The sequence below is a fragment of the Atractosteus spatula genome, chromosome 1 (assembly GCF_055471065.1).
Source record: "Atractosteus spatula isolate fAtrSpa1 chromosome 1, fAtrSpa1.hap1, whole genome shotgun sequence".
Lineage (NCBI taxonomy): Eukaryota > Metazoa > Chordata > Actinopteri > Semionotiformes > Lepisosteidae > Atractosteus > Atractosteus spatula.
The window spans coordinates 37,777,008-37,796,880 of record NC_142706.1 but is presented as its reverse complement, the minus strand read 5'-3'; the positions used below and the strand labels follow the sequence as shown (position 1 = coordinate 37,796,880).

General features: G+C 40.0%; 1 protein-coding gene across 3 annotated transcripts in view; it reads right to left on the bottom strand.

Moving 5' to 3' along the window:
* The window catches only part of tbc1d14 (TBC1 domain family, member 14), a 65,557-nt gene extending 47,750 nt beyond the window's left edge, over positions 1-17,807 (bottom strand). For 2 of the 3 annotated variants that reach the window (XM_088937692.1, XM_088937777.1), the window contains exons 1-3: positions 17,680-17,807; positions 17,163-17,324; positions 8,868-9,615 (exon numbers count right to left, since the gene is read on the bottom strand). In XM_088937692.1, coding sequence (XP_088793818.1) covers positions 8,868-9,615; positions 17,163-17,211 — 797 coding nt within the window. In that variant the 5' untranslated portion in view covers positions 17,212-17,324; positions 17,680-17,807. Of the gene's footprint in view, positions 1-8,867; positions 9,616-17,162; positions 17,452-17,679 lie in introns of those variants that run through there. The other variant, XM_088937607.1, reaches the window with a different exon arrangement.
* Positions 17,808-19,873: the final 2,066 nt, after the last annotated feature.

The window sequence follows — 19,873 nt, the reverse complement described above, 5'->3', positions numbered from 1 at the left end:
CTCTTAGGATCTAAACCAGAGCCTTGCATGTTAGCAGGCTAAACTGCATTTTAACACAAACATTTGAATTAATCTGATACTTCACTGGAAATGTAAAGAAGCTACAACAAATGCTTGTGAGAGCTAGACCTTGATGATGATGATATATAATACATAAGGATCTTAGCCTAAGTACCAGCAGAAAGAGCATGTTACAGCAACCCATTCTTGATTAAATAAACACCAGAACAAGGTTTTTAGCACTGGTTACAGAGCAAAGAGTATATCTAGAGTATGCATATTACACAGCTGGAAAATCAACAATCGGTAAGATTTGGAGCATGGGCTTCAAAAGTCTGGTTTGAAGAATAACAAGATTACCTTATGCTCATTTCTAATCCATTGGTGACCTGACCAAAGTTGCCCAATTTACTAAACCAATGGGAACAAGTGGGAAACCAATTAGTACAATTTTATTACAGTTGAGCTATACGCTCTGTAATATGGTTTACAATTTCACTACCTTGATTACTTTCTATTGTCCAAAGAATTTCCACAAACGCCTCCCTGGAATCACATATTCTCTTTGCTACTAATTTAACATAACTAATTTGCGTTTAAAAGACAGCCATGTTGAGAGAAAAGTTTCACAAAAAAATTTAAAGAGAGCAGAAAACCCCAGGGAGATGCTTAGTGAGCTTTAATTTGTTCGTAATATTTTGTTACCAACTTTAATTTCAAGCTCTAGAGAAACTGATAACCAGAAAGAGAGTCTCTTAGAGTCATCCTGGATTCAGTGTGATGAGGTGAATGTATCATTACATGATTTTGAGTATTAATTTTTAAAATATAGTTTCTTCCACACAAAGACCAGGTGTTTAACTACAGGGTTAAAAAAAAATTCCCAGAAGCCAAGTAATCTAGCAGCATATCTTTGGACTTTGGGAGAAAACCTGAGCATCCAGAGGAAACCCATGCGAACACAGGGAGTACATACAAACTCCACACAGACTGCACCCCAGCAATTGAACCCAGGGTCCCAGCACTGCGAGGCAGCAATGCTGACCCCTGTGCCACCATGTCACCTGCCTTGAGACTTGTGCAGCGTAATTTCAGAATCATGGGAATATTCTGGCAGTCACATCACACCAAATTAGCATCACTAATTTGCAGAGCAAGTTAGGACAACATTTTTAAGAGCTGTCGGTTTTTCCTGGAGCGATCCATAAACAGGTTTTCGGCTGTGCTTCATAAAGTAAACATTCATGGGAAAAAAAATCAATGCAGTACAAACAGTGCATGGCACAAAAAAATAAAACATGGATGTAATGACGTGCTCAATACTAAATACAGCAGAAATGGTTACGCCCTGTCATGCTAAAGTTAAAGGCAGTCGGTACCCTCCCAGCAAGAAATGGAAAGTCAATGATTTAGCTGAAACTAGATAAACCCTTCCAGCTTAACACGAAAGTACATTAAGTCCTGAACTGCAGTAACCTCATACTTAAGGAACAACAGTAAAATGAATACAATTACATAAAAAATGAACACTTGTATGTAAAGATTAAAAGCTATTAAATGTGCAATTACTCATAAATAGTTCAGTGTACAAGGTAGTCTTTTTTTTTTTTACTTTTAGTAAGCTGAAAGCAAACTTCAGAAATCTCAAATTGTCTGTCTGATCAAACATTACATGTGGCATTTATTCACATCCTTTTAATTAATACAAAGAGCTAGCGAGCTTTACCGTAATATTATACAAGATCCCTCATCTCCACTTTTTAAAAAAACAGCCAGAGCAAAAACCCAAAGAAAAAGCGATAAACAGCACTGTTTTGTACAGACCTGTCAATGAGCAGGAGTAGGGATGGTGCAGCCATTGTTTCAGGTGTTAGTAAAAAATAAATCCTTTCCCTCTGAAAGCAGAAGTCATTGCTGTAACTTCACACAGTCTGTGGAGAACATCTTGATACTTAGACACACAGAGCAGAAACAGCTACAGTACTACAGCTGCAGAAGTTCAGCCCCAAGGTGATGTAGTGTTACAGCTCAAAGGTAACTAGTGCAGCACAGTCTGAGACACAGTGAACTGTACCACCAGCTGAATAGAAATTAAAAGGGAGAAGGAGAAGAAGGAGGGAAATGTAGAAGAGAAGGGAGTGCCTAGGAACAACAAACACTTCTGCAAAACCTTCAACAGCCCTTGGCTTCCCACACAGAACTACACGTTGGTTTCACGTTACATAAGCAATGATTTCAAAGGCACCCAATAGAACTGCCCTTTAAAGACTTCCACTTCTGAACATAGCTCCTCCCTCTCACAGCATTCCTGCAGCAACATTTGTGAACTTTCACTTGTTCTAAGTCACAGGCCCACACAGAGGTTGCATAAACTGCTGAGTGAGGAATTAAAAGACACTTAAAATAAAAAGAACAGAACTTTGATCTGGGGATGTTGTAATGCTGTCCTGCTGAAGCGACTCCCCATTGAGCTTTAAATACAGAGTCAGAGGAACAGCAATGAACTAATTCCAAATATTTACTGTGAAATAGCTTTCCAACATTTTTACTACATAAAAATCTCAGAAAAAGAGATGCTTACATAAAGAAGCATTGCATTTTTTTCCTCCAGCAAGCAAACACTTCAGAGTACAAAAACATTTTGACAAACAGGCTACTTAATTTCTTACAATACAGGGCTGTTCACCAATCGGTTAACCCACAGTTACCACAAAACCAGATATAAATAAACTTCCTCCCTGTAACACTTAAGGGTATAAAAAACTGCTGTGAACTCCCAGCTTAATCACGTGGTTAGAAAGTCGAATTACTAGAAGCAAACCAATTCCTGTAGGGTTTTTTTTTTTATCGGGGTCACATATACACCACTAAAATATAAATGAAAGTAATTGGCATTTGACAAATGTACATGTTTAAAAAGTGATGATTCAGGACATTTGGCTCTCTAAAATATTTGTGAATCCTAATGTGGAATGGACAACAGCGTAAAAGACCAGCTAAAATGTTTCTCACCTGAGCAAGTGGCCTGTCACTCCAACAGTTTCACAAATTGTCTGCTCAGGGAATAAAGTCACAGTAGCACAAGAAAAATCAGATGTATTGTGACTGACAATATTTCTTTAGGGATTCAAACAGATACAACAAAGTTCCAGAAAATATACAGTTACTGTTGGAAAAATAATGATTGTTGTGCTTTTAAACTGAATCGGAATGGACCTGATACAAAAATTTTCCTTTTAATGAAGAGTTGAGACCTGAAGAGAGGCCTGAGTAAACCTACTGAATGAAAACCTATTTTGTATTTAAACCCTCAACCTACTAAGATCTTATCTTGATTAGTTTGTATTATAGGGAAAAGACAAGCATAGCTGCCAGTTAATACAAACTAAGATGGCATGAAAATATAATTTAATGATGCAGATGGTATTTTCTGGAAGAGGGTTAAAAGACACTTCAATGATTAAAACAAAAATTTATAACAACTAGTTAAAGAGCACTGGAAAAAAAATGATTCTTTAGATAACCGTGTTAAGATTTTATTTGGTGATTCTTATGATATGCTATCCTGTTCATTTAAAACTGAGCTGCACTACAACATGAAAAGCAGTACTCAACAGAAAATCACAATGAAGTCCCCTGTAATCACTTTGATATCTGCCAATTTAAACACAATCCAAGTCATTTCATGCAGCCCTGCGCTACTCTTGAACGAACAAATAAAAATATTTCACTCACAACATAGAGGCAAAAACCCTAGTGAGGTGCAAGATGATTTCCAGGAGGGGCTCAGTCCATTACCGTTTAACTGTAACATGTCTGTGTCCAGTGTTAAAACATCTGGCACAACAGCAATGAGAGAACATGCATCTACGAATCTGCCTCTCTAATGTTAAAATCTTGTAGCCTGATCTCCTCTAATCTCAGAAATTTAACAAAAGTAAGGCCTGGTTATTACTGGGAAGGGACACCTCCACAGAAATCCAATTTACTGCCCTAAGTGGTGTTGATTCCTCACCACAGAGCACAATTTTCAATCCAAATCTCAGTATGTCAGACTATGTTATAATGCTGTCCTTTGGATGAGACATTATACCACAGCGCTGACTACGTGGTCATTAAAGATCCCACGACACTGTTGTTAAATGCAGGGGCATTACTACTTTGTCCTACTTAAATTCCACTTTGAAATTGCATGATCCAGACTTCCCCCTTAATTCGACTGGTGTGGTAACTGGCTCCTCCACCTGCTCTGCTGTGTAGTGGGGCTGCCAGTGCATCACAGCGCCCATAGGTGGGTTCCCTCCTTTATGTAAAAGAGTACTAAGAACTGCCATGAAAGACACTGAACAAATACAATGAATTTCCATTATAAAATGGCTGCAAGAACAGCATTACAAAATGAACATGTTCCACCTTTACAGTATATTTAGGCTTTTACTACAGAAAACATACAGACTTCAGCAGGCACTTTTAAAGCCATTAAGAAAATGTTAAAGCTGAAGTAACATACAGATAACTTGATATAACGTGATTGCTTAAATATCTGTAGAATTGCCTAATAACAACCTCTGCTCAAAAAATAGTAGACAGATACATGTAATTTTGGAAGATGGAAAAATGATTCACTACATACCACAAATTGTCTATTTTTACATCAGGGAGGAGATTCATAACTAATATATTTACCTAAATATCATAGTAGTTCAACATCTTAAACCTAAGACAATATTTTTACATTTAAGGCACAACTTAAACTGTATTAAGGTTAGTAGCACAGAAGAGACACGTTAGCTGCAAAATACTGCAAATCCCATCTAAACTTAAAGAGTAAAAATAAACTGCTTGGCTGGTAATGGGTGCTACAAGAATTAGCATGCTTTCTGTAAATTAAGCAAGTGCAAACTACTTAATAAAATAAGCCTTTGTCACCACTGAGAATGAGTAACACTAGAGAAAGGACAAGTACAGACACATGGAAATTTTTAGTGTGATTGTCACACTATTTCAACTGTGACTTCCGATAGTGAAATAGGCAGATTATGACAGACTGTTCAATCTCACAGGACTGACATACAGCCTGTGTAAATCATACTGTAAGAAATATTAAATTGCCAGTGTGTCACCACTGTGCCTGTCGAAAAATGCCTTAAGGCTAATGATTGGAATGGGATAGACAAAATATAATGTTCAGGGAAATGCTTATACTAAAAATCCTAAAGTATAAATACTAGAGTATTTAGTAAAAATTCTAAACAGTTTATACTAAAAAAGACAATATCCAAACATGCCTGGGATTTCACTTAGGCAGCCTGTTAGCACCTTATATACTTGGAACCCTGGTAAGCCTGAGTTGCACATTGAAGTGCCAAGAGCACACTGAAGTAAAATGTGTAATGTGAAATAATCCAGGACCCTGGATTATTTCCAACGTGACAATTTATTTTCATATATATGTGCAATGTAACAATCATCCAAGATGATTTGCTTAATTTATTTAAATAGCCGGATTCCCACAATCAGTCAGCAATGATTTTTCAGGATGGGTTAGCTCACTTACAGAAAAGTAAACCACGCTTTGCCACAAAACCCTACCCAGTTAGATAAAACTGTAAATATTCAGCTTTCTTCTGGGAAGGAACAGAGGCAACTGTACTAAATTAAAGTCTATGAAAATCTGTATTATTCAGCCTTATTTTTTTTAATGGTTGCTATGAAAAGTATTAGATCATTAAATGAGTTGCAAAAACCTGTCAGCTTCTGGGTCTACTGCTTAACAGATCGTTCAGCCAAAACATAAGTTCAGAAAAGTCATTGTAAACCACACTAAACTGAAACATTTGCTTATTCCAAGAGGATATACCACCACAGTATGAGATGGTGATTGGCCTGTGGTTTTGAGGTGTATTTTCACAGGTAAATACATCTGATGTTGCAGTTCAGGCGTGCTTTTTTAATCTAGATGCTGCAATATTCTAATCAGAGCAATAAATTAACCTTTATATTGTTGGTAGTAAAGCTTATTTCAGAGCTCTGATTATAATGGTGGATCAAAAGATTGTTAAAACTCTGCAGATAATATTACTGCAGTAACCAGCATATTTCTGCTTCTGTTCTCATTTCCACTGAAGTATTTTCCTGTTTCTAAAACCTACTTTGAGTGTATGTGGGCCATTCAGAAACTGTGATAAACTTTAGAATACCATTTATCCTCTTTACTTGTAGGTTAATTTTAAGACTTTCAATATTGCTTATGGATTTTGTGATCCAATTTACAGGAAAAACAGGCAGCCAGTAAGTTTTTGAAAAAGAGTTCAGGCACAGGAGTTTGCACAGAATCCAAAGATTTGAGCAGATTTGAGGCCCCCTGTCTCATGAGCTCAGATGGATTAGGCTGTTTTATTACTGGAGTGAAAATGTAAAAAATTCCACCGGAAGAGCAGTAGTTAATCCTTTTCATATACATGTACTGATCCAATTGCCCCCCCACAACTAATAAGGATGGAGTCTTCACGGATTGGCCCCACTGTCCTTTTACACATGGGCAGAAACAGTGCACAAGAGCTCCCTCACTTTGATTTAAAGAGTTTATCCCTCAGCTGAGTAGCAAAAAGCGTATCTGACGGGTAAAATCCAAGGTGACTTCAGCCGTCTCCCTATCAAAGTCCATTCTTCCACTCAGATTGCGAACATTCCCTGGAGCTCTGGAGTGCTTACCACCTCTTGCGTTTGATCTGTGCTCATAGCCGCAGACAGTCTCTGCCCACTCGACTCAGAAACAGTCCCGGAAAGCAGGGCTCAGATTAGAGGAGGAAACCACACAGGCTGGGACTTGACTCAGTAACGCGACTAAGGCAGACCTGAAGAAGCATTGAAAATGTCAAAGGCTTGATTCCGAGAAGCAAACGCATCCAGGTCTCTTTCCTGAAATTTTAACTTTGCATGCCTAGTCTGGAAATTGTGGTGCTTAACTGAAATTCCTTTGAGCGGTGCGAGTTACAGAAAAATATTTCTAAAGCAAAAATAACATCTGGCCCACTATTAGATACACAAGCCTAAAGAGCCTCTCTATACGCCTGGCTCAGAAGCTCTCATTGGGCATCACACATTTAACATTATTCAGATTACTGTAATTCAAGTTAACTTAAACTACACTATCTGCAGCTGAAATGAAAGTGCCAGTAACCACATTTATAACTGGAATGGAAATACTGTAACAAACAGCACAAATTGTTTTACTACAAGTAGGACATTACAAGAAAATATGCTGCAGTTCTGTACTGTATGATCTGTCTGGCAAATCATGAGGTTCAGCAACTGCCTAAGAATGTCTGAAAATACACTGTAGGATTTAAATAGGGCATTTTAAGATGGTGTCTGCAACAATTAAAGCTTCGCAGGGATGCCTGAAGGACAGTGAAGTGTTTTTTCACAGTCACTTCTTCATGACTCAGACACATTCCACAGACTGCAGCTAATTACCAAGAGGGCATACACACAATACTCAAACACAGCAACCTCTGGCTCAGGACATAAGAAATGTCACAAACGAGAGGTGGCTCTTCAGCCCCTCGAACCCAACGGGTAGTTAGTAGTTTAAACGGTCCTGGACATTTCCGACGTTTTCTAGAATTTTCTTAATTGTTTTCCCCCTCACTTTTGAACCCGAGAGCGATGCAAGATGAACCCATTCCAAACAGCTGTCTCTCTCTACCCAGGAGTGTGTCAACACCAAGATAAGAGACACACAGAAATGAGTATTAAAATGCCAGTGCATGCAATGCCAAATGCAACAGTTTGAAAAGCTTAACCCCTGTCTTTCAATCTTTTGCTTTTAGTGCAATTTAGGCAAAATTTCCACTTAAGGCCCATGCAGTGTATAGAGCGAAATATGAAAGAAAAAAAAATGTGAAGATAACTTTGAAATATCACTTTTCCTAAATTTCATTTCTGTCCTAAAACACAACCATGCCATCAAACATCCTCTACGCTTTCTAAAGAATCCTAACCCTAACCCTAGCTAAGGATTGGGAAGGTTAGGGTTCAGATTTTCTTCAAAGAATTAATGCAATCTTCCACTCATTTGAGAGGAAAATATAGCTCAGGAAATCAAAACATAAAAGTTTGAAAAGACTAAGCAAACTTGCCAAACCAAAGAAAATGTATCAACTATGGTACAATTTTATTTTTGGACAAGCATTCTGTTATTAGAAATTTTGTGTTGAATGGTGTTCTCAATGAGCATGTTTTCAGGCTTAAATAGGTTAAGAGCCAGGGATACCCAACACATTTCAGCTGTATCTGTTAAAATGCCAGTGTATGTAATGACAAATGCAACAGTCTGAAAAGCTTACCCCTGTCTTCCAATCTTTCGCTTGTAGGGCAATTTAGACAACATCACCATTTAAGGCAAAGCAGAGTATAGAGCGATACAGTATACAGTATGCAAGAAAAAAAGTGAAAATAACTTTGAAATATCACTTTTCCTAAATTTCATTTCTGTCCTAAAACACAGCCATGCCATCAAACATCCTCTACGCTTTCTAAGAATCCTAACCCTAACCCTAGCTAAGGGTTTGGGTAGGTTAGGGTTAGGGTTCAGATTGTCTTCAAATAATTAATGCAACCTTCCACTCATTTGAGAGGAAAATACAGCTCAGGGCATCAAAACATGAGTTTGAAAACACTAAGCAACCTTGCCAAACCAAAGAAAATGTACCAACTATGGTACAATTTTATTTTGGGACGAGTATTCTATAATTGAAAACTGATAATTTTGTTCTCATGAGCATGGTTTCAGGGTTAAGCAACGAATCATCTGAAACGCCTGGGCTTGACAGTGAAGAGGAGAGGCAGAGGACATACGCCACCTGGTGAAGAAGCTGGCCAGGGGCCCCAGTTTCCTGTGCCGGGGCTCCTCCTGGGGAGGAAGTCCCTGCTGGTGACGAGGGCTGCCGCTGCCGAGGTCCTGAGGAGAGGAGAGGGTGACGTCAGTGAAGTGGGCCTCGTCCGTCTCCAGGTTCACGATGGCGCTCGAGTCGCTGGTGACCATGAAGTCCAGGATGTCCTCGTTGCTGATGGACAGCGTGGTGGACATCTCCGTGCTGAGGCTGGAGACGCTGCACACGGAGATGTCGTCGCTCCTGTTGAGGGCCCGGGAAGACGGGCTGAAGAGCTTCACCGTGTCGTAGCCGCTGCGCGGGAAAGTGGAGGACTTCTTCATGCTGGTCTCCGATTCCAGGTTCAGTGTAGCTGGGCCCTGGGATTCCACCGGCATTATGCCGGAACCTAGCAACACTGGATCGTACACGAACCCGCCATTGCTGTGGTTTGGTTTAGCGTTCAGTCCGCTGCAGTGTATGGGCTCTGGGTTACTGATTTCCAGCGTGGGAATACCTGAATCCTGGGAAGCAAGGCTCTGCCTGTCTTCCTCCCTGTGTCCAGTAAAGTGCAAATTGGGTTTGTAACTTGGAAGGGAGTGAGAACACGGCATCCTTGCCTTGCAGTTTTCGTGGTCCTGAATATCAGAACCAGCTGGGACTACAGCCTGTACACCCATTTCAGTGGGACAGTTGTTTGTGCCATTGCTGCCGTCCATTACAGCTGTGCCAGAGAGACCTGGAATACAAAAAGTTACACACCCTCAGAAAAAACACAAATATTCCTTTGTGATTAGAAAGAGCTAAAATTGGTGCAAGACTGAAATCCTGCTTGGAAGCAAGAAGAAAAAAAAAAGACTGAATGAAACATGTTTTCAAACCGTGCTGGAATTGCACGGTGCCAATTAAATTGAACTGTGCTAATAACATTGAAATAATGTTATCCAGCCAATTAATAGCACAGATCACATTAACTGAACCTTTACAAATGAACGGCCATGAGTTGTCAGAAGTCAACCCCATTACAAGTGTCGGGTAGGGCTGCAATGAGTCAGCTAGGACTTCAGGACTTCTTTTTCCAGACATCGGCAGACTTTCACTAACACTGTTACTCTCCTCTCCTGCAACTGGCACTGAATCTCCCGTCACTGAAAACCTCCTGGCACTTGTACAGACGAATGACCGGCAGAGAGCAGGTCGGAGCAGCCAGTCCGCACTTACTCATTTTACCCTTGATCACAGCTCAAGTTTTAACTGAAAGCCTGCAGTAATAACTCACAAATTACTCTGGTAACAAAGCTCCTTTATAACCAAGGGTGTCCTGGAGCCCTTAGTTGTAAAAACAAAAAATCCTAATGACTGAACAAAACTATGTTTTGTGAATCGCTCAGAACTTTTAAATGTAAAAGCAGCCAGATGATTGAAAGTGAGTTTTGTTTATATTCTCAGTTGTCAAACAGCACAGAACTTCGGCATCTCCTTCCACCTGCTACAATTTGACCGGCTCGTGCTGGTAACTTGCATTCAGTGAATGAAAGCCCCCTCCTTAGGCCCAGCAAAAGGGCCTTCAAGTGGAAGAGATCATAACGTGGAGTAGAGATCATAAAGGAAGTCTGTATCTTCAGATGTAATAAAGGAAATCGGGCGTGTTGGGGCAGGCAAGATGAAACTCTGTGAAAGAGTCACAGTCATTAGCGCTTGCGCAGGCGGCCTTCCACACCATTTTAAATCGAGCCAAGAAAGTGACGGGATTGGTTCCATCTACAACTGTGTGCACTGCGTTTAAGTGAACACGTAGAAGGAATCTGAAAAGCAGCTGCGTGTGCAACACTGCAGATCACACAATTGAAAACGTGCACTGCATTCCCTATGGATAGCTCTGCTCAATAAAGGGCTATAAGAAGAAAACAAAACATGCCAAATTTTGTTTTAGAGAAACACAATAGCTACATTTTGCTTCTAATCTAATAATATGTAGCCACGTATACCTCTCATTATGGCAAGTACTGAAACTCATCCCTGTTCACCCTGGTAAAGTCCCCTTTTGGCAACAGATTTCCTAACAATATGTTTTGCTAGAACCCAACTACTTTAAAGTGATATCACTGTAAACCTTTATGTGGTGCGATTCAAAAACTCTTTCCTATTCTGCCAGTCACACAATTGGCAATGAACTTTCTGAAGCTGCCGAAGGAAACAGTCATTAACCAGAGAGGCGATGCTGCCAAGAAAACATCAGTTATAAGAATCACTGATTTATTTCAGGTGAAAGCACAGCGACAGAACCCTGCAGCTTATTCCCAGCACATTTTCCAGAAAGCTCAAGCCGACTCACAACTTAAGAGATAGACCATCGTTTCCTGTATTCATGCCAATTCATTTTGTCAAGATTGGATTATTTTTCCCCAAAATCTAGCCTTTGAAACTCCACCTTACAAAATCAAAAAGTGCTGCAGTACAACACACACTTACAGCACGGATCCCAAATATGCACTTATACCTTTTATGTACTATGCATATCATTTCAGGTTAAGAGTGTGGATGGAACGGATATTCCTAGGTCTGCAAAACTAACTGTTAACGGGAATAAAGTTTATGTTCTGTAGTTGCAGGGCCAGGTACTGGATAGTTAAAAGAATAGACTTTTCTTGCATGTAGCCAAAATAACATTAGCTCGAACTCAAAACATAAATGGATGTTAAATTCTTCTCTGCGAGTTGCGACTATTACACTGTTCTTCTGTTATGGGATTCTTAAAGAAAGCTTTGGAAATAACCTCCTGAGGAACCTCAGTATGCCCTAAGTGAAATGTGCTTGCGTCCTGCAGTTTTTATTTCCTATTTCGTCATTCGGAAAAACAGAAGGAGTTCTGTTCTGGACATGTTAAGAAAGCCCAGGATAATTCAGAGAAAATGATTCAAAGGCCATTTGATGACGTTATAGAACAGTAAACTATTCTATTTATATTTTTATTTTGAAAAATGATAATTGCGGTACTCTCCACATCTGAATGCCTCCTTCCTTGAGGTTTCCATTTCCAAGTTTAATTTTCCTTGTTGTAAGCCTATAATTCAAGTGATACTGTATCACAAATAAACTTAGGACCTTACTGTTTGAAGCAAAATGGGAACATGAATTATTTGCTTTTGTAAACTTGATCACACGGCCTTTAAGATCCAGCATTTGCATGTTGCTTTTACTTTGTTCTGTTATTAATGATGTAGTAACATGCAAATGAATCTGTCTCCAGCAGCTATCCTGTGTATCCTAACTGTGCCACTCATAACACCAATTTTGCTGAAAAACTCTTTCCATGCTTAAGAGGAGATGACACTTGAAAGTAATTTAACCATGCTCACTACCTGAGTAGCATTTTCACTTTCAACAGTTGAACAATTTTCCTTCATGATAAAAAAAGTGCCTGAAATTCTAATAAAAAATATCCTACAAGGCCTAGATAAAATTCAACAATACACTCTGACAGACTTAACTTTTAGTGACAGAAATACTGGTGATAACTACTCAAAAAACAAAGCAGCTGTGATGTTTGTTTTGCTGCAGGAGCCGAGATTCCAACATTCACTAACAGAAGCCCTTCTGTTTAAATGAAGACTGTGGTTTGTGGAACACGTGGAGAGATCTGGCATGAGGTAGTTCTGGAAGACATTTGGGGAACTGGGTCTTGAGGAACTGTATTGGAAAAAGGTCCCACAAAAATGCCATCTGTTAAGTTCATTTACAATGACAATCTGGAGACCATAGAATCTGACAAACACAGAAGGGGATTTGCTCAAGTGAACAGCAGCAGCTCCTCTAGGGATCTGAAGCCAGACCCCACAGGCATGGCGCAGAGCCCTAACTGCTGCTCCCTTAATGACCCCGAGATTGACAGGCTGATGACCGTCTTGCAATATCCAGCAGACTAACGGCTCCTCACCTACACACACTGGAAATGGGCACAGCAGGAAAAAAAAGTAGAAAGTAAGAGTGTTAATTAAAAATAAAACTAGAAACTTAAATAGATCAACTGACCAAAAAAATAAAAACAGGTGTAAAACATCAGAAGGTCTTTTAAGCTTTGAGTTTTCTAAGAAATTACACGTTTTGTGTTCAGAGCAATGAAGTATGGCCACTGATGGACTCCAAAAAGTAATTATCTGTTCCATCAGTATCAATAACTCCTCGAGGTGCACGAGCCCAACTGTATGCCTAAGAACATATGGGGATTCTCTCCCTAATTACGCACAAGAAAATAAAGAACAAAGAGCACCAGGGGAAGTGAAACCCTTAAGCAATAGATTCATGCAACTGTAAGCCTCTGGCTGAAGGCCCTGTTTAAACAAGAAGGGTGGGTGAAGTTCATGTAATTTCAGGCTTCGCACTGAGGAAGGAAATGACAGCTGGTCCCAAACAGCAGGCTGTCATTACGATATCAACAAAGGGGTGGCACTTAAAATAGGATCTATGGTCGTGACACAACAGCAGTTTTGTGCAGGGACTAATCTTTGCAACACACAGGATACAGATACGACTATTACATGGAACATCCCTGAAATGAAGATAACGTGACAACAGCAAGTACGAAACGTGGAAGACACGGCATCATCTGCTAGCTAGCACAGAAGCTCATTCAGAAAGCTGATATCGATATTAGAGGCATAGATGCGTGAACAAAAAACAATACAATTTCATTGCGCAAATGCATTCTTTTTATTGAGGCAGAGCTCGGCACCAAGTGCCCAAGACAAATATCACACTTTATTAATTACCTCAAGCCCCGCAGCTCACACAGATTCATAACATGCCATCGATCCCTTCTTCTAAGAGCTGTGCCAAACTACTCCTGTAGGCTGTCGCCTTGGGAACCGAATATCAAAATTACAGGCTGCTAACACTTATACTTAATAAAAAGAATTGCAACAATGTTAATGGTACAACCAGGAACATGAAGTTGACTTTCAGAGATGTGAAAGCATGATCGTTCTCCAACTAGAAAAAAAAAACATTAGGCCCAAGTTTTCATATCAACAAGTTGGAAGCATGAAAATATATATAAAAAATGCAGTGGTGCTTTCTCCATAATGAAACATTACACAATCGCACTCCAGGGTGTGCACCACTGTGTTGTGCCTCTTTTTGTGGATTAGACCGTTCACGGCAAAAACACACTTACACTTAAGCATTGACACAAGCCACAATAGGAGCGAATGAGGAAAGAAACTGAATACCACATGAAGAACAATCTAATATAATCTTGCCCAGAAGGGTTACCTTGTTCATCAAAATCATCCATCAGTGGAACAATGTTACCAACGTTGTGAGGGAATGCAATACCGAGGATAATTTGGCAAGAATAATTTCCTGTAGCTCAAAAGTACACTGTCTAGCAGTTTAACCCCTTTTCCTGTAGGGATACAATGTTGAAATCCCATGCTGGGCAGGCTTTCAATAATTGAGAACACATATTCGTGAAGCTAGAATGCAATGACCCCTGTAAATAAAAAAACGCAGAAAAACCCAGTTCTTAAGTTGTAACCGTTACTTTCTGTTTGACAGGGACTCGAAAATTTAACACTATACAGTACACTGACAAATTGATTTATGACACTGATGTGGTGTTCAAAATAGAAAATAAACTTTAAATCAAATGAACTTATATGCTAAACAGTCAGTCCCCCAGTTCTGGTACATTACTAGATTCAACCCTTTCTGACATAACATTAAATTCTGCATGTCCTGCAAAACAATGCCATCGATAAAAGATAGTCTCGTGATCTCTGTTCAAATACTTTGCATACAAATTACTTGACGCTAGAAAACAGGCATAATGATGTCTAGTTATTTAGGTACATACCGGTGAAGTGAGAGAGATCCATGCTAAGAGAGATACTGGACCTGATGGAAGTAGCAAGCCATTTGCTTTTGCTTTGTTCTCCAGCCTCTCAGTAGGATGCATGCCCAAGCACGTTATGTACATATATTCTGAGACTTCCACATGAGCCTCTGTACTTAAAATCCCCCAAGTCTCTTCCAGAGCTAACAATCCTCATGAGGCATGTTTAAAGCAGGAATCCCTACAGCTGGGCTTCATATATACATCTACACCAAAGATTTACTTCCATGGAGAAGGGTCTATGACCGAGAACTCCCAAAAGGAGGAGATGATAGTATTATACAGAAACATGGACTTTCTAGAGCCGGCACTATGGCGCTGTGGTTCGCTTTGCTTCCTCGCAGAGCTGGAGAATGGGTTCAGTTCCAGACCTGGTGCGCTACCCGTGTGTAGTCTGTATGTTCCGTCCGTTTTTATGTGCGTTTCCGTTTCCTCCCACAGACAAAATATATAATTGCGTACACTTATATAGCACTTTTCTGGACACTCCACTCAAAGTGCTTTACAGGTAATGGGGACTCCCCTCCTCCACCACCAATGTGCAGCCCCACCTGGATGATGCGACGGCAGCCATAGTGCGCCAGAACGCTCACCACACACCAGCTATCAGTGGGGAGTGATGAAGCCAATTCGTAGATGGGGATTATTAGGAGGCCATGATTGGTAATGGCCAATGGGAAATTTGGCCAGGACACTGGGGTAACACCCCTACTCTTTTCGAGAAACACCCTGGGATTTTTAATGACCACAGAGAGTCAGGACCTATGTTTTATGTCTCATTTGAAGGACGGTACCTTCTTACAGTATAGTGACCCCATCACTACAATGGGGCATAAGGACCTACACAGACCACAGGGTGAGCACCCCCTGCAGGCCCCATTAACACCTCTTTTAGTAGCAACCTTAGTTTTTCCCAGGTGGTCTCCTATCCAGGTACTGACCAGGCTCACACCTGCTGAGTTTCAGTGGGTTTCCAGTTGTGAGTTGCAGGGTGAAATGGCTGCTGGCAGGGTAAGTGGCTTCTGGGAAAACTGGCGAGTGTATGCGTGTTTGTGCGTTAAGGACTGGCGTCCCTTCCAGGTGCATCTCCCCTTGTGCCTAGTGTATCCTGGGGTAGGCTCTCAGCCACCGTGACCCTGAACTGAATAAGTGGTTATTGAAAGTGTTGGGGTGGACTTTCTTGAATGGTATTATTAAAACATCTTAATGACAAAAACACCAGAACCTATACTCAGTCTAACAGAATAACCCAGGGATTGTAATGTTAATGGAAGGGGTCAAATCAACATGGAGAGGCTAATATTACTTTAAATCTTAAAGAAAAGCTTGAACTACCGATACAGACAATGCAAAGCACCTATGTATTTGCAGCTGACCAGATAAGAACAGAGACATCAAGACGCCAAAAAAAAGTAAAGTACTGTAATAGTTTCATGCAGTGGAAGAGCAAAGATTTGTGGGGAGTTGAGACTTGCTTTTACAGTAATAAAAAAAAAAGGTTAGGGCATTAAAAATTATAATCAGGCCCTATGCCTATGTTCAAAGGTCTTTTAAAAATATTATTAAAATTATGAACCGTTCTTTAAATGGTCAAACTATGGACCATGGACTATGGAAAAAATGCAATATTTAGGGTAACACTGATGATGGTATACATATAACCTACACTAGACAGAACAATTAACAAAAAAAAATACCAATACCAAAACAACTTCTATTCAACAGAGTCTTCACAACGGGGTGTGAACGAGAAAATCCTGTTTTGTAGTTCAGGGACAGTGAAGGCATTAGATGTGTAAGCGGGTTTTTTTTAACTCTTTTTAAAAAGTTGACTTTTTAAAGATGTTGATTTGGGCTCTGCACCCCCAGAACACGCACAAACCTTCAAGCACGTTTGTCCAAAAATAATTTCTAAATCCAATGTCAACCTTGATGTCGTTCAAGAGTTTTCCACCTTTTCGAAATTGCCGGACTGTTTGACAGCCCTTCTTTGGGGTTAATGAAGTCTTTCGTTTAGTTTCATCTCCTTTACCAGTCCCGTATTTTACGCGTAACACGAGAAGCAAAGGCGCACCAAACAGTATTTAACCTGCGGCTCTTTTTGGTGCGTTTTTACCTCCCTTCCCCCAGTGAGATCACCCATCCCCGCACAACTTCATAAAACAGAAGCTCACGGCTCTATCGTGCGCGAATATTGTTAGGAATTAAGGTCGGTCTAGCCAGACATTTTCAAACCGAAGAGGGAAAAAAACGCAACGGGGGATAAACAATTCGGGTGGCTAACTTTCATTTCGCCGCCAACACTAGTTTAATAACCTCACTAAATGAAGCGCTACGACATTTTGTGTTGGTGGTGGTGGTTTTTCTTTATGTAACGTCCTGCGTTGCCTTACCTCGGTTAACGATGAGCTCCCCATCTTTGGTCCTGCCGGCGTGTGCCATGGTGGGGTGGAGGCTACAGCCCGGCAGCCCGAGCAGCAGGTTGCAGGTGTCTGTCTGTTGCTCGGTCCATGGTCGTCTGCCTAGCGGATCGGGCGCTTCCGATTTCAAGGCAGCTTCGCCACAGAAGAGAAAATCCCCATTTAACACGCTTTTGGAAGACCGATCAACGGCACACAGACAACTCATATACCCATCCCCTGCCACGACAAGTTCGGAAAACGTTGGAGACTTAAAAGCCATTCACAACCAGTCCAAACTAAACACAAAAGTGCCACTTCTTATCGCAACTTCTCAGTGTAGCTACCTCTGACGGCTAGGCTTTTTAAAGACTGAAAAGCAAGTCGAGCCCACAGCAAAGAGTGCGTTCTTAAAATCAGCTAACCAGGACATAAAAGGCTCTCTTAATCTTTGTAATATACAAAGGGAAATTCGGGGCAGACAAAGTTTATAGTCCGGATAATTAAGTACCTGTGCAGCTGCTTCTGTCGCCATCTTGAAAATAGGCTTACCGACCAGGAGTATCAGCAATCGAGCCAAGAAAGATTCGACATCGATGGTTTCACCTGTGTCAGACGTAAAGGCATTAATAATCGCCTCAGGCTTTGAGATCTTTATCGTTTATCGACGTCTCAAAGACGTCGACGTTCTTGTTCTAGACGAGCAGTAAAACAAGTTGACGATAACACCAATACAATTCTAAATATTAGGAAACTAGGAAGTATTTCTTAAACTAGGAAGTTTAAGAAATAAAGCTAAATCAAGTTTCATCTAATATTGATTGTCGTCATAAAATAATAAAAGTGACTGCAAAGTATAGATAAGTACAAGTTTCGGAAGTGGAGTAGAGCAAACAGGATGTAACTCATCTTTATATATTGATACTTTAAATTGCAATCATAAAGTTAATCCATGTCATAATAACAGTTGTGGGAGATTAAATGTATACCTTGGTATCTATAAATTGGTTCAAAATATATTTTGGTGTAATTGGGTGTAAAGGCTATTCTGTTTTATCTTCACATATGTAGTGCAAGTGCAAAACTAAGTGTTTTCTATACTTCTTTTAAAGCAGTCAGTTAGGTATGTAAATATCACATTTGGCTATTTTTGGCCATTGTAAGAACATTATGTAAAATTATGTAAACATAAACAAGTATTTGATTATGAAAAAAGGAGTGAGAGAAAGAAAAGTCAAAGTAGAGACATGAAGAGTTGTTTCTTGGATTGAGTATTTGTAATTGGAAATTGGTTGTAAAGTTAAAATGTGGTCAAAAACTGTACAACATGAAACGGCGTACATCTATTGTTGGAAAGCTGTTTTTTTTTTTCTTCCTTTTAGGTGTCATGTCAACCTGGAGCCTATATCAGACAAATAGGACCCAAGGCAGAACACCCAAGAGTGGGATACAGTCAAATTATAGCACACATACAGGGACAAGGAGGCATGGTGGTGCAGTAGTCAGCATTGCTGCCTTGCAGTACTGGAGCCCTGGGTTCGATTCCAGCCCTGGGGCTCTATCTGTGTGGAGCTTGCATGTTCTTCCCATGTTTACAAGGGTTTTCTCCAGGTGCCCCAGTTTCCTCCCACAGTCCAAAGACATACTGATGGGTTACTTGGCTTATGTGTAAAATTGGCCCTGGTGTGACTGTGTGTGTTTGCGTCTGTGTGTGCCCTGTGATGGGACAGGCATCCCATCCAGGGTATAACCTGCCTTAAGTCCACTGCTTGCCAGGCTCTCCTGCAACCCTAAGCTATTAGAAAAATACAGCATCTCTTTGAGAGATGGGATGAAGCCAGATAAAACCATTGTGAACACAGGAATACCATGCAAACTCCACACAAAAGGCACCCAAGGCCATAATTAAGCCCAGAATGCAGCAGAACAGAGCAAGCAGAGCAAACTGCCATCCTTTAAAATGTGATTATAGTGTAGAATAGAAAGGATGCCGTAATTTTCCTTCAAAAACAATAGCAGCTCGAAGTTTCACTAACCAATACTTAAACAATTGTCTAATTTTACTCAATAATCATACACACAACAAACTCCAAAATAACTGGAAACTTGCATCCCCATTCCTGAAGTTTTAAGCTCAGTATAGCTTTTGTAATGCAGAAACCTGCTGGGACTCTCATGAGATGTTTAAACTATTTTTCAAAGCAAGAACATAAACTTGTAGATGCTAGCAGAGCTTTTAAGCGTAAAAATCTGTGCAGAATCTAACATGTCCCGTTAACATTTTTAAACAGTTAAAATAACGATGGATAGTCCATCCTTTATGGATCTTTAAAAGGTTAATCTTTTTCTCCTTTTCAGGTCTTGGATATTTTAACTTGGCAAAAGATACCACGAAAAGCATACATAAAATGCATAGCTGTAATAGTAAAATATAAATAATAAATATAATATAAAACAATAAAAAATAGTAAAAAAGTAATAGGTTTATTCCATGCTTAAAAGAGACGAAAACACTACGCTTCGGCCATGGAGCCTTCTTCACATTGTTTCCTTTCTTCTCCTTTCAGCATGGAATAAACACCTATTACTTGTTTCTTTACAGCCTTCACATGCTGATGCAGCTACCTACTTGAACTACATAGTAAAAAAGTGACAGATTAAAACTTTACTGAACTGCACTTTTTACAGAAGCCAATTAGGAACAA